The sequence below is a fragment of the Caenorhabditis remanei genome, chromosome X (assembly GCF_010183535.1).
Source record: "Caenorhabditis remanei strain PX506 chromosome X, whole genome shotgun sequence".
In the NCBI taxonomy this organism is placed as follows: Eukaryota; Metazoa; Nematoda; class Chromadorea; order Rhabditida; family Rhabditidae; genus Caenorhabditis; species Caenorhabditis remanei.
Window position 1 is genome coordinate 17,707,237 of NC_071333.1, and position 12,509 is coordinate 17,719,745.

General features: G+C 36.7%; 3 protein-coding genes across 3 annotated transcripts; 2 read left to right on the top strand and 1 right to left on the bottom strand.

Annotated features, from left to right (window-relative positions):
* Window positions 1-392: 392 nt before the first annotated feature.
* Window positions 393-4,018, bottom strand: GCK72_025578 (uncharacterized protein; the record flags this gene model as incomplete). The annotated part of the gene is made up of 14 exons (XM_053736399.1): window positions 393-503; window positions 590-709; window positions 922-1,048; window positions 1,102-1,180; window positions 1,223-1,332; window positions 1,827-1,993; window positions 2,041-2,322; window positions 2,375-2,539; window positions 2,602-3,010; window positions 3,100-3,201; window positions 3,244-3,331; window positions 3,376-3,507; window positions 3,557-3,830; window positions 3,878-4,018. 14 exons carry the CDS (start codon window positions 4,016-4,018, stop codon window positions 393-395), a joined length of 2,307 nt encoding a protein of 768 aa, XP_053579965.1.
* Window positions 4,019-5,375: 1,357 nt separating this feature from the next.
* On the top strand, window positions 5,376-7,200 carry GCK72_025579 (uncharacterized protein; the record flags this gene model as incomplete). The annotated part of the gene is made up of 7 exons (XM_003106225.2): window positions 5,376-5,499; window positions 5,701-5,867; window positions 5,917-6,093; window positions 6,172-6,488; window positions 6,542-6,641; window positions 6,690-6,854; window positions 6,907-7,200. The coding sequence occupies 7 exons, from the start codon at window positions 5,376-5,378 to the stop codon at window positions 7,198-7,200; spliced, it is 1,344 nt and encodes a 447-aa protein (XP_003106273.2).
* A 1,519-nt stretch (window positions 7,201-8,719) lies between these two features.
* GCK72_025580 (uncharacterized protein) lies at window positions 8,720-9,301 on the top strand (the record flags this gene model as incomplete). The annotated part of the gene is made up of 2 exons (XM_003106150.1): window positions 8,720-8,872; window positions 9,050-9,301. 2 exons carry the CDS (start codon window positions 8,720-8,722, stop codon window positions 9,299-9,301), a joined length of 405 nt encoding a protein of 134 aa, XP_003106198.1.
* Window positions 9,302-12,509: the final 3,208 nt, after the last annotated feature.

Sequence of the window (12,509 nt, forward strand, 5' to 3'; positions counted from 1 at the left end):
TTGAGAAAAGTGAGAAAAATTGAGAAAAACCAACGGAAATTACAAATAATAGAAAAATTATTGATAGTTTCTGCTCCAAAAAAATCGGTGAATCATTTTTCATGGAAACCTATATTTATTTGAGTGACTGTGCATTTAAATTAGGTTATTTACTGAAAAATAGGCTTCCGGCCGTGGTGCGCATTTTCCGACTTTCCCGACTTTTGACTGACGCGCTTCTTGTGTCCTTGCGCGCATCTTGTGTACACAATCACACGTAGTACTTCAGCCAGTGAAAAAACGTTGATAAATACTTCATTTTTAATACTAAAAAGCAGGAGAAAGCAGAAAAAGAAAATAATAAATTAAATGTCTAGATCAGCAGCTGAATTTGGTTAATTGAAAATGGAAAATCAAGGGTTTTTTGATAAAACGTGTAAAACATGAATGGAGCTGTTGTTGGATAGTCGAATAGATGGTTTTCCACGTGGAGCGATTAGTTTGAATTGTGGTTGTTGGCGTTCCTGGAAAGTTTGAAATAAAAAACGAAACTTTGATATGTTTCGAAATAGAAATAATAAAAATAGGAGCTCCTTACATCAGATTTTACCTTCACAACAAAGGCTCTTCTCCTTTTATCCGATCGAATTGGACGAGTGTACCGATAAAGCGACAGAAGACGTTCGGAAGCAGAAGACGACTGCTCCAGCATTAATATCACTTGAGCCCACTGGAAAAAATGAACAAATTATTATTATACTAACAACTAGATCATGAAACCCTACCTGTCGTTTCCATTCCTTCTCAGTTTCCGCAATCTTCTCATAAGTGCGCGTCATCATAGCGATAAGTAAGTTTAAAAGCATAACAGTGACTATCAACTCGAAAAGAATGAAGAATACCTGAAATTTAATAATAATTAAGATTGAGAAACCGGCAAACCTTCGACTGTGGTGCAATACTACTTTTACATTCATTTAAGTTCTTATAAAGAGCACCAAACTCTCCAACACTCATAATGAACATTCTCATGACAGCCTCCACGCCATCTTCCATAATGTTTTCGAATCTAAAATACTCAAATTTCAGGAGAATCAACATTAGAAATACCTCTCGATGTACTCTTCGTCATCGGTATAGTTATGTTTTTCGCGGTAGACTATTTCCGCACGTTCGCATGATTTGAAAATGACAAAGAATGCTGCAACGAGAAAATCTGTCTATCACCCTGCAAATGACTCACCTTGCGCGAAGCCCATAAGGAAGAAAGAGTAGATAAGGAGGAATCGGAGCATGTCCCTGACAATAATTTTGTACACCATCAAAACAAATGGTCCGACAAATTTGAGACTTCTGAAACGTTAGTATTGGTATTTACAGTACCGCTCAAAAGGTTACCAACTTTAGCAGTTTTTAGTGGTACATGATCAACTTTGACAGTGTATTTCGGTGTCACCCGATTGTCTGACAATTTTTATTTTAGAAGGGTTGGACAGAGCAAAAATAGCACATAATTTTTGTAGTTGGCCATTTTTTTGTAGGAGTACGAGCTTGAATGTTACTGGTAATCAAAACAATTTTTTTCTAAAACTGACTGATTTTAGTGCAAACTTGCAAATTTAGGAGTTTTTACTTTGACAACTTGTAATTTTTGAGATCGTGTCCCTAAAAAAATGGTCAACCAACAAAAATGGTGTGCAATTTTTGTTCTGTTTAGCACGTTCAAGATTGAGTTTATCGGACATTCAGGTAACACCGAAATTCACTATCAAACTTAATGTCAGACGTTTTCTACTGAAAACTGCCAAAATTGATAAACTTTTGGGTGGTTCTGTATAAAAACTAACCTGCAATAAAACAAGAAATGAAATGTACTCATTATGACTATTCCGATAACTATGAAGTTCTCAATGACTAAGAAACTATCATCCAGGTAACATCCAACACGGAGGGGTACTGTACACATAACAAGGATTTGGCAGAATTTGTGGAGAACCTTTTCAGGGAAGGCTTTCTGAAATGTGTTTATTGCATCCTAGATTCTACATTTTAATATCTTACTATCGAATTCCACCATCTACTGAATCCAGTTCTTTGCGCATCAATACAATCTTTGAATGTTCTAACAACAACCGCAAACAGACATAGTACTTCACTGATCATCCGGATCTGTTGTGATGGTCCAGAATAGTCCCAAAGGTGGCAATGAGCTGGGAGCACATTCCTTTCTGCTAGTCTTGCAATTGCCAGGTGCTCTCTTAGACTCAACCCTGCGCTTAGAACTTCTGTGTAATTGGAATAGTCGGCTTCTATGATTTCATCTTCCTCATTCTGCTCGTTTGGCTTAAAATTGACTACTTTTGACCTGATATTCTTTCATTTTCAGTGCACTTACAAGAACATGTGCATCTCTGGTCATGAAAGCCAGATAGAACACCGCGAGGAAATAAATGTACCCAGCTAGTGACATAAAAAGTTGTTTTTTGCCAAACGTCTGCCACTTGCTCTCCAACACTTCCTCTATGAGCCCATCAAAAAACTCCAAATGCTCCACCTTGTCCTGTACGCAACACGTGTAGTAGATCAAGAAGAAAACAAACAAAAAGAATAGAATAGACTCACTCCGTAAACTACATTTGCAATGACTGAGTTCGGGTTCAGCGAACCATCACTTTCATTGATGGTGTCCACGTCATTCAATGGATACGCTTTGCAAACAACTGGTCCATACCTCCATGAGATATCCATGTCACATTCTAATATCAAATCATATATCTGTTTTTTAGCCAGACGAGCTGCGAGAGCAAGTGGAGTCAGTTTAAGATTATTCCGAACATGAAGATTCGCTCCAAGTTCCACAGCCAACATAAACATCTCTGGTAGATCATGGATTACTGTCAAGTGAAGAACAGTGTTTCCATTGGTATCAGGCATGTTGGGATCGGCTTTCATTGCGCGAAGAAGCCGAAAGCAATCCACTTGGTTTGTACACGCCGCGAATGACAATGGGTACTCGCCCCAGTACATTTGTCTTCAAATACTGCGACTTTATGATCTTTCGTTTTTTTTTCTCTTCTTTTGTGTGTGAATATAAATATTTATAGTTTGACTAAAACTCACCCTATATACTTAGTGTTTTGTACCAGATCAACCCATTCGTGTTCCAATGAATCCGTTCGGGAAGCTTTTTGATCATCGGCACAGAAGAATGAGCCATAGCATCTGAAACATTGATTAGAGGGTCTGTTAATTTTAATGACTAACCTCTGATGAACATCTGCACCTTTTCTACATAGAAAATAAACCATTTCCAAATCCTCATTCACAATTGCTTGGTGTAATGGAGATAGTCCTAAAATTAATAGTATGAAATTTGCCTTACAATTTCTCTGTTACCGTAATACTCCTCAGACAGAAAAATGTCATTAACGATTTTGGGAAACCGGTAGGTCATTTGTTTGACAAGCTCGTTCATGTCTGCAGTGTTGAGCAGCATACATACGTGTAGTAGATTTTCTCCAAGGCGGCCTAACATTAAATTTATTTTGTGTCTTTTTTTAATAAAAATAATTTAAACCTCTCTGATCCATATCCCAAACCAACTCTCTGTACTTGAAACTTCTCCTTCCTTTTATCATCCCACCATCCAAAACTTTCAAAGCTTTCAAAAAATCTCCGGAGGACAAGGCATCCTGGTCAATGTGTTCCAGAATATTAGGTCCACTTTTTCCTCTTCCCTTTTTCCTACGCAACGCTCCTAACAATGCGTTTCTCTGTTTGTTCCGGATAGTGACAAGTTGCGAAATTGGCACGAGTTTCCCTTTTCCGCCATTGTATAGGTAAGATTTCACCTCAAAGGAAAAGGAACACATATCAAATTATTTTCTTTTTGACTTACTGCTGTGTCCAAGTATTCTTCGAGGATACTATAATCACCAGAAGATCTTGCGTATTTGATCCATGGAGACAGTATCCCACCACCTTGCTCATCGACAAGTGAATATAATGTAGAAGGAACATCTGACGAGTTGAAAGACATAACAAAGAAAAATGTAACGAAACAATGAGGAGAAGGTAGAATAATTTCATTCTGAGCCTTAAGCCTCTAAGGAATTACTTAACGCTCTGGAAAGTGTTTTCCTTGTTTTGTAACAATTACGTTTTAATCCCAGAGTAATTGGTTTCTATTTTTCTACTTATTTGTTATACCGATGAATTAATGGATGTTGCAATTGAGAGGAAAACAATAAAAATAATATCGGAACAAAATATTGAGACCATTCTATGCCCCTCTCGGATTGTGATCGCTTTGTGACTTGGTTGTTTAGCAGCGCCCAGTCATTTTCTCCGTAGATCACAGAGTTTCACCGTTACCGGTCATAAAAACATTGATATTCATAGCAAGCACAAACCATGTTGTCTACGAGCACGGTTTTTCTCACTCTCAACTGTCATTGATAAGAACTCAATACACTGATATCATTCATAAGTCAGAGTTATATGTACATGTTTCATTTTTCATTTTTCAATATATGTATGAGTGTGTCGTGCAGTTATTACATAGAGCTCAGAGGTTCAAAAATGCAAAGTCCTGCATCACTTTCGTCATGACGACGTGAGCGCTTCCAATTCTTTTTGTCTCGCGCTTTTCTTCAAATTTTAAAAAGGACATGTATTGATTTTTCAACATATGTATATAATTCATTTCTCATAATTACTATATGAAATAATGTCACAAAAATAAAATAAAGCTCTTAAGTTTATACTAATGTTTTTTTTTACTAAAATTTAATATTCGGTTCACATGATGCGGTATGATTCATATAACAATAACAACATAGGTATTTTTAGAATAGTGGAAACTTTTTTGTGTTTCTTCAAAGTTCAGCATAAAGTTTTGGAACTGATCTTCGAGTTTATAAAGTAAAACTTGAAATTTACAACATTATCAAAAAATTTGCTAGCATTCAATTGTTTAGCAGCTTTAAAAGTCACTAAGCTTTGAAAATTCTATTTCTAACCATTCCGTAAACTAATCAAAGAGTATGTTAAATTCATCACAATTTGATCTTTCCCTGTAGTTTTGTTTCTCCTCTAAGCCTCTCTGGACAAACAAGAACGTTGGACAATAAACATTGTCGCGTTTTTTTCCTTTCTCTTCCTTAACTTTCTGGCACTGATCTAGACCTATTTTCCAGTAGAGTTAATGCACAGAGAAAAACTTGATTTTCATTTATTGACACTGATCAATCTCATTGTCTTACGTACGATCACTGGTGTTGCTTAACTAAAAGTTTTTGATTATTTTTCAGATTTGTTTTATAAGAAATCTTTGAAAATGTTATTCTTTTTCTTTTCTATTAGTATTTAATCATTTTTTCAAGTTTCAGGAGTGAATGAATGCTTTCATAACCGGATTGCTACTTCTGATTGCATTCCCAGAGCAGGTGCTACCTCAAAAGTATGCATATGTCTCTGTTCTCTCCTCAAATGACTTTTTGATTCCTGCAAAAGTTTTGGGTGAGTTTTTTTCTAATTATTCGAAATACATCACAAAAAGACACAAAAAATCACAATGTAGTTGTTGTGTGATCCTTTACAAAAGGGCCGTGTCACTACGCATCGGAATGTTTGTTTTGTGAATAATGCACTTGGTCACCCGGCGGAGTGTTGAGTGCAAAATGGAAAAAGTTGATCATTTTTCAAGAAAACAATTTTTAGCATATCGTCTGAAGAAGTTGAATGCATCCATTCCGTATATAATCATAGTGACGCAAGATATAACTGAAAATTCTGTGAATGAGTTGAAGGAGCAAGGAGTCATTGTACATAATGACAGTAAAATTGATACGCCGTATATCAAAACCCATAAAGCTAGAAAGTATCAGGTAATGAGTTATTACAAATTTTCAATAATCTATTTCCGTCTGTTTACAGTATACCAAGATCCGATTATGGGCTATGACAGAGTTTGATGTAATTGTCCATCTGGACTTGGATGTTCTACCCACTCGTGATATTTCCACTTTATTCGAATGCGGTAGTTTCTGTGCTGTTTTTCGCCATTCCGACATGTTCAATTCGGGTGTCTTCGTACTTAAAACTAATGAGACCGTAAGTCAATCTTATTTTTTATTACTCAATTTACGAACAGTTCAATTTTACGAAAAAGAGAAACCACACCCTTTTCAGATATTCCATGACATGGTAGAACACGTTCAAACCGCCGAGTCTTACGACGGTGGAGACCAAGGATTCTTGAATACATACTTTCATGACTTGAAGTATGCACCGATGCATGATCCTTCTGGGAAACAACCAAAATGTGAAAATTTTACTATGAGTCGGTTGTCGGCAAAATTTAACTATGACATTGGGATGTATTACTTGAATAATGGAAGGTTCTTGGTAGATCCAGATATTATTCATTATACAATGGGACCAACCAAACCATGGCTATGGTGGACATACCCGTTATTTGATTTGAACTGGATGTGGTTGGATGCAAGGTAATTGCAAAGACTAGTGGAATTCATACTTGTAAATTTTTAAAATCTTTCAGACAAGAAATGGAACAAGGATCTAATGTAGAATTAGACACCTGCGTTGCCCTAGCTGCAACGAATTGTCTACTAATAGTGTTTCTGGTAGTTTTGAAAATTGTAAGCGATTTTCAAATGCAAACTATTCAAATTTTGTGAATTTTTTAGGCACTTGAACACTTTGTAGTCAACCTGACTACTGATACCATCAGTAACATGGAAACACATTTAGCGTCCCAATCAATCTACGCGATATCTGTTTGGTTTTCGCTAAAAATAGCGCATCAATCCGCACAACCTGTAGCTGCTTGGGTATTTTTCGCGTCGAATGTGGTAAGTCATGATCAATTCTTTCGAAAGAACACGTGAATTACATCACTTTCAGGCCTGGACAGCAGCTATCCTTACTTCAATCTACACACGACTACGCTCTGGAGTAAATGCCAAAGTGAAGTCGATACTATCCTGTGTATTCTTCACAATGCTATCTTATGCTCTTTCCTGGTTGATTCTCGTCCAAATATCACATTTCAATACTAGAGTTCTCTTCGCAATCCTTTCCATTCTTGCCCAACAGATCCTTGTCGTCACATACATTCGGTATGCACTTATTGTCAAACCCTGCAGACAGCAGATTCACAAATATCAAATTCTTCCCAGCAACCATCATGTCGCATAATAATTTATTACATATTGGAAATAAAGAAAATGAAGATGATGATAAATTAATAATGGGTTTTCTGTTCTTTTTTTTCTTTTTTTAGCCCATTCTGCGGTATTCGGTATTCGAGGAAGACAAAACATTGACAGGGCATCGTATGTCTTGGCTGCTTCGAAAAATTGGAAGGCGACCGGTTTTTGAAAGGTTTCAACTGGCAGCAGGGTCATTTCTTAATGACCGCTAGTAAAGGAAAAGGGAAAAAATGTGAAAAATGATTTGACCGAATTAAAAGTACGCATTGGTCAAATGAAATTTCAAACAAAGGAAATTACGGAGAAGAAGAAGAAAAACAAAAATGAAACAGAAGTGAAAATTCCGGGTCAGCGATTTTAGTGTTATTGGTTTCATCATTGTTACACAATCTGAAATATCATTCTTTAAATTTTAATGAAAAATACAATAAATCTATCACTGTCAAGTCCTGTATCCTCCTGCATACCTTTTGTAGTGTAATTTTGTAGTTTTCTAATAGTGTCCTCATAAACTTTCACTAATAATTTTTTATTCATCTTGTCGCAACATATACACCAGCAACAGATATATCTCTGCTTGACTCATCTTGTTTGGGAAATTCCTATCATAAAACCCCAAGATCTCAAATTCTTTGTGTCAGAGACAAAAAATTCGAAAAGAAACGAGGAAATTTATTTTGATATCGTGATATCCCGAATGCGCGATACATCAACATGATCAATTTCTCAATTTATCTTTCGGTCAGAAATGTGTCGTATGACTGATCAGTTCACAATAACGATGTTCGTCAGCTGACGGGGACGAAATCTGTTGAAAACTTGGGAGACTGTGTTATTCTTCTTTAGTCTGTTCGGACGGACGACGGACATCGAAAAAATGTTTATCACTCCCCCCCATCCATCCCTTTGAATCCCATCAAGAACCCACACCCAACATTCAGGTTTTTTGGTCAAAACAACATGTCCTTCTCATAGGGTTTCGACATAAAAGGTGAACTGTACTAAAATATTCACCGAAAAACAGTAGGTAGAAAAGAAAAATGGGAAATTAGAAAATGGCCGCTGCCTACCCAAAAAACCGAACCAAATCAAAAAAAATAGTACATAAAACTAATGGAAACTTAGAGAATGCCACAATAGTCCTGCGCTGCGTCGCCATCGTCCTGCGGGCGCTACATTACACATTTTCTTTTCGTTGGGCCTCGTGTATATTGACCATCCCAGAAGAAGTCGTCGTCATCGTCGGCGAAGAGAAGTTGAAAGTTGTCGGTCATTCAGTGGGCGGAGTCTGCAGTCTCCCCTCCTGCTTACCAGAAAACTTTGATTTCACAGGCGGAGTTAACCTAGAACTTTTTTGACAGATACTGTCAGTTCGACTGAATTTCGTGACAGACTATTTCCTATTTGCCTCCGTTCTTCAATTCTACTTTAATAAGTGACCAAGAAACAAATCAGGTATTAGAAGATATCCTGTCTAATCTGAACTATTGGATGTACTTTTCAGAATGCATCACACTGAACCAAAGACCAAGGAATGCGGATACTTGTATCTTACCATCACTGCTTTATTAATCGCGGTGTTCTCTGCTGGCCTAACATTAATGATTGCCAGTTATATGTACCATGGAAGTTATGAGCCATTTGAGTTGCCCAGTGAGGTAAGGGAACTTTTTTAGAATTGTATGTGATGCAAAAAGAAGAACCAGTTTTTTGGTCTGGAAAGTACTAAAATCTGTTCTTTGACTTGGTATACGAGATACGCGATACTGATCAGAAATCTGTATAACAACCCTGATTTATTGATATGGTCTTTTTTCAAAATCTATCTTTTCCAGGTAACGACATCGAATGTAAAACGATTGATTGTTGGTCACAAGAGGGTCATCCTTTTCAAAATTGATGCCAAAAATCGTTGCTACATTCTCCCATCTAGGATGTCCAAAGAAATCGCGTTTTCCAAGTTTTCATTTGTCAATTCACCACTATCCCGTGAATTACTTCTGGATGTTGCTGATAACGAAGGAGTTGAGTTTTGTGGGAAGACACCTGCATTTGTTCTGGAGAAGTCGTCGTCACCAAGACATTAGAAATCGTGTAGAGATTAATCTGACTTTGTAAAACTTGTAAAAAAAAACGGACATGTAAAAATTGTAAATGTACAAATCCCTTTCCCATGTTTTTATCTTGTTGCTCTTCCTTTTCCAAAGAAAAATCAATTCTCCCCGATCTTCCTTAAAATTTTAATTTCTCAAGGCTTTACTTTTGTGTTTTTTTCTTGTTTTCCTGTTTTTCATCTTTCTCTGAATATAATTTTCAAATGTGCACACTTTCCATGAAATGAATAAATCTACATCTTCTCAATTTGCTCATTGAAACAGATTTCTCAACAAAAAGAAGGCAAACGAGACGAATTGCATGTGTTGGTGTAACCGAATACTGGAGAAAGATATCATTCATGACAACGAGAGATTTTCTTTCACTTTTCACTTTTAATGTTGTAAATTGAAAAAAAGTTGAGAGCTCCCTTTTGTTTTCTCCCGACTCGAATACACTCGATAATTTTTGATAAATGACTGTTTCGAGAATTGCTCTGTTTTCGAAATGTTCTATGTTTTTTTGAGAGCATAGATTGATAACTTCATGGAGAGAGCTTGGTCATTTTGTTGTAATCGGATACGAGTCTCGGCAGATAGTTACAAAACGACATTTCGCAAAATGCACTCTATGTTTCTTGGATCTGGAATCTCCATGATGACGAACTTTCGAAAATAGTGTTTTTAGTTTCGAGGTGTATCTTCTCAATGTTTATTTTACTATTTTCTTATTTCGAGCCGTAAAAAAGTGAAACTTATTTCCTGCAACCAACTCACCCAAAAAGAAATAGACCGCGCGGAAGCACTCTCCATCTCAAAATAGTTGATAATTGTATTTGGAAGTCCATTGTGGAGAAGCCCGGCTAGATGAGATACTCACCGAAATGAGTTGCACCACACACACACAAGTCATTCAATGCCTAAACTTCTTCGCTCTCATCGTCTTAACTTCCAATTGAATTTGTTGTTTCGACTCAATTACCGTACACTCCAATTTGTTGTTTTAGTGGAAATGAGAGGAGATGGGGCCTGGCATGTCCAAACAAACCTCTTTTGTTCATTTGGCGACTCATCCAACTTCTTTGACTACTTTTTTTTCTCGATTTTGGCTTCAAGCCTCTCGTTTTGTTGTTTTGAATTCTTTTTGTTTTTGGAGAAGTGAATTGGTTTGTATCCGGAATATTGCGAAACCAAGAAGTACTCAAATTTAAACAACTCAGAAACAGGAATTCAGATATTATACAAAACTATAACATTTTCAGCCTAGTTAGTTTAAATCACATGACATGATATAAAAAATTTTAAATAGTTTTTAACTTGTAAAGTAGAATTATTATCTTGAATATTTTTCATCGCGATGTTGACACCAGGGCTGGGAAATTTCGTGCCGGGTCAGCTGAAAACTTTTTTCAGTCCGGTCCGGCCCGGCCCGGGATTTCCCAGCCGTGTATAACCTACTGTTGCCAAACTTCATTTTCCTCCAAACTCAGTTTATAACTCTCAGTGCCTAGAAGAGCCGCTTCATAGCGACCCGAGAAAATTGTTTCAAAAAAAAATTTGTACGTTACTTTGAATTCCACCAGCATTTTCATTATTCCCAACATCCATGTCATCCCTCATTTCATTTGTCTTCTCCAATAAAAGAAAAAACCTAAAACGCCAATCAATTTATTTCCGAAATTCTAGGTTCTGACAGGACAGCATGTGTTAAATGGACATTTCATCAAAAAAGGCGAGAGACGCGTCAAAAGCCGCCAAAAGGACTAATGACTTCACATAACCACCCCACATTTCGTCTTGTCTTTTTGCAAGAATACCATTGAGTCTTCCTCCTCTTTTGAGCTCACATTTATGACATACTATTCTACTCCTCGTTTTCACATTTTCGGCTATTTTCGTTTCAATGGAAATGGACCGTTGAAGTAATTGGTGGACATAAAAAGACATAAAAAGCTACAGTAAGGCTTAGATTTCCTATTCACCCAGTCAGAGTACTAAAACCTTATAAGCTCGAAACTAGTTTTTTATTTACTTGAGTTTCTATGAAAAACTCAATGTCAAGCTTTTAAACCAATTTTCAAATTATTCTCCAATAAAAACGACTTTTCAAAATTTTAACTCCGATTTGGTTTGTTTTAACGACAGACCCTCTTGTTTTACTCATTTTTCAAAACGGTTTAAAACGACGAGTTCAGGATTAGACGTACATGTCCTTGGGAATATTTTTTCCTAGTGAGACCATTTCAATTTTTTTCTGGGAACAAGGAAACTTTTAGATTGTTTGGTACCAGTTGGTTCTTTGAAATGTCAGAATGTGAAAATGTGAAGAGTCGGAAATTTGCACTTTTACTCACATTCCTCATTACTTTTTGAACCCATTTTGTTTCTGTGTACTATTTTGTAGTAACTTTTTTCTTTAAGCATTTTTCTGTTCATTTTAAGATTACATGATTTCATGACAAAAACTGGGTCTTCTTGTTTTCTACATTTCCAATTTCCTAAAAGTGAATCGTTTACTCGTTTTACTTACTCCCCGTCTTGTTACAAGTCCCAAAGGATCAACATAAATGTCTGCCGCTAGAGTTGATGTTGATTATACCATCACCTTTAATGTTGCGTGTCAGTTTTTCGGGCATGAAACGTAAACTGACTCCAAAGTGCAAGAAGAACAAGACGAAGAAGCAAAAAAGAGCACAAAACCCATTTTACAACGTCAAGTCAAATTTGGCGGAACCAGTCAGGAGGCGGCGTCGAGGCTCGCTTGCCGACGGCGCGGTTTATGGGTTCCTTGGGTGTGGTGTAGGTTCAACAAACCTTATAATCTGTCCACCTTTTTTTTCTGTGGACCCACTTATTTGTACGTTCGGTTTTGCTCTCATGGGTTAAACCAGGTAAAACGGAGCCACCTAGGAGCCGTCTTGATTTTTTCTTCACAATTTTCTACTTTTCCTTTTTTTCTACTAAAACTCATTAGCTCTTTACACTGACTGAGTAAGTTCAGTCCTCCTTTCCTCAAATTGTGTACACCTTTATCAGTTCGGTCAATCTTTTGAGGAATCCAAGAGAGATCTTCTCTTATTTCACAATACGGGTAAGTAATTGAAAAAATTTTCACGCTCGGTTTCATGAAGAACCTTTTTTATAGTGAAACTATGTTTTGTATTTAGAAATATTTAGGTTGCTCTAAAAACTGTGGCTGATG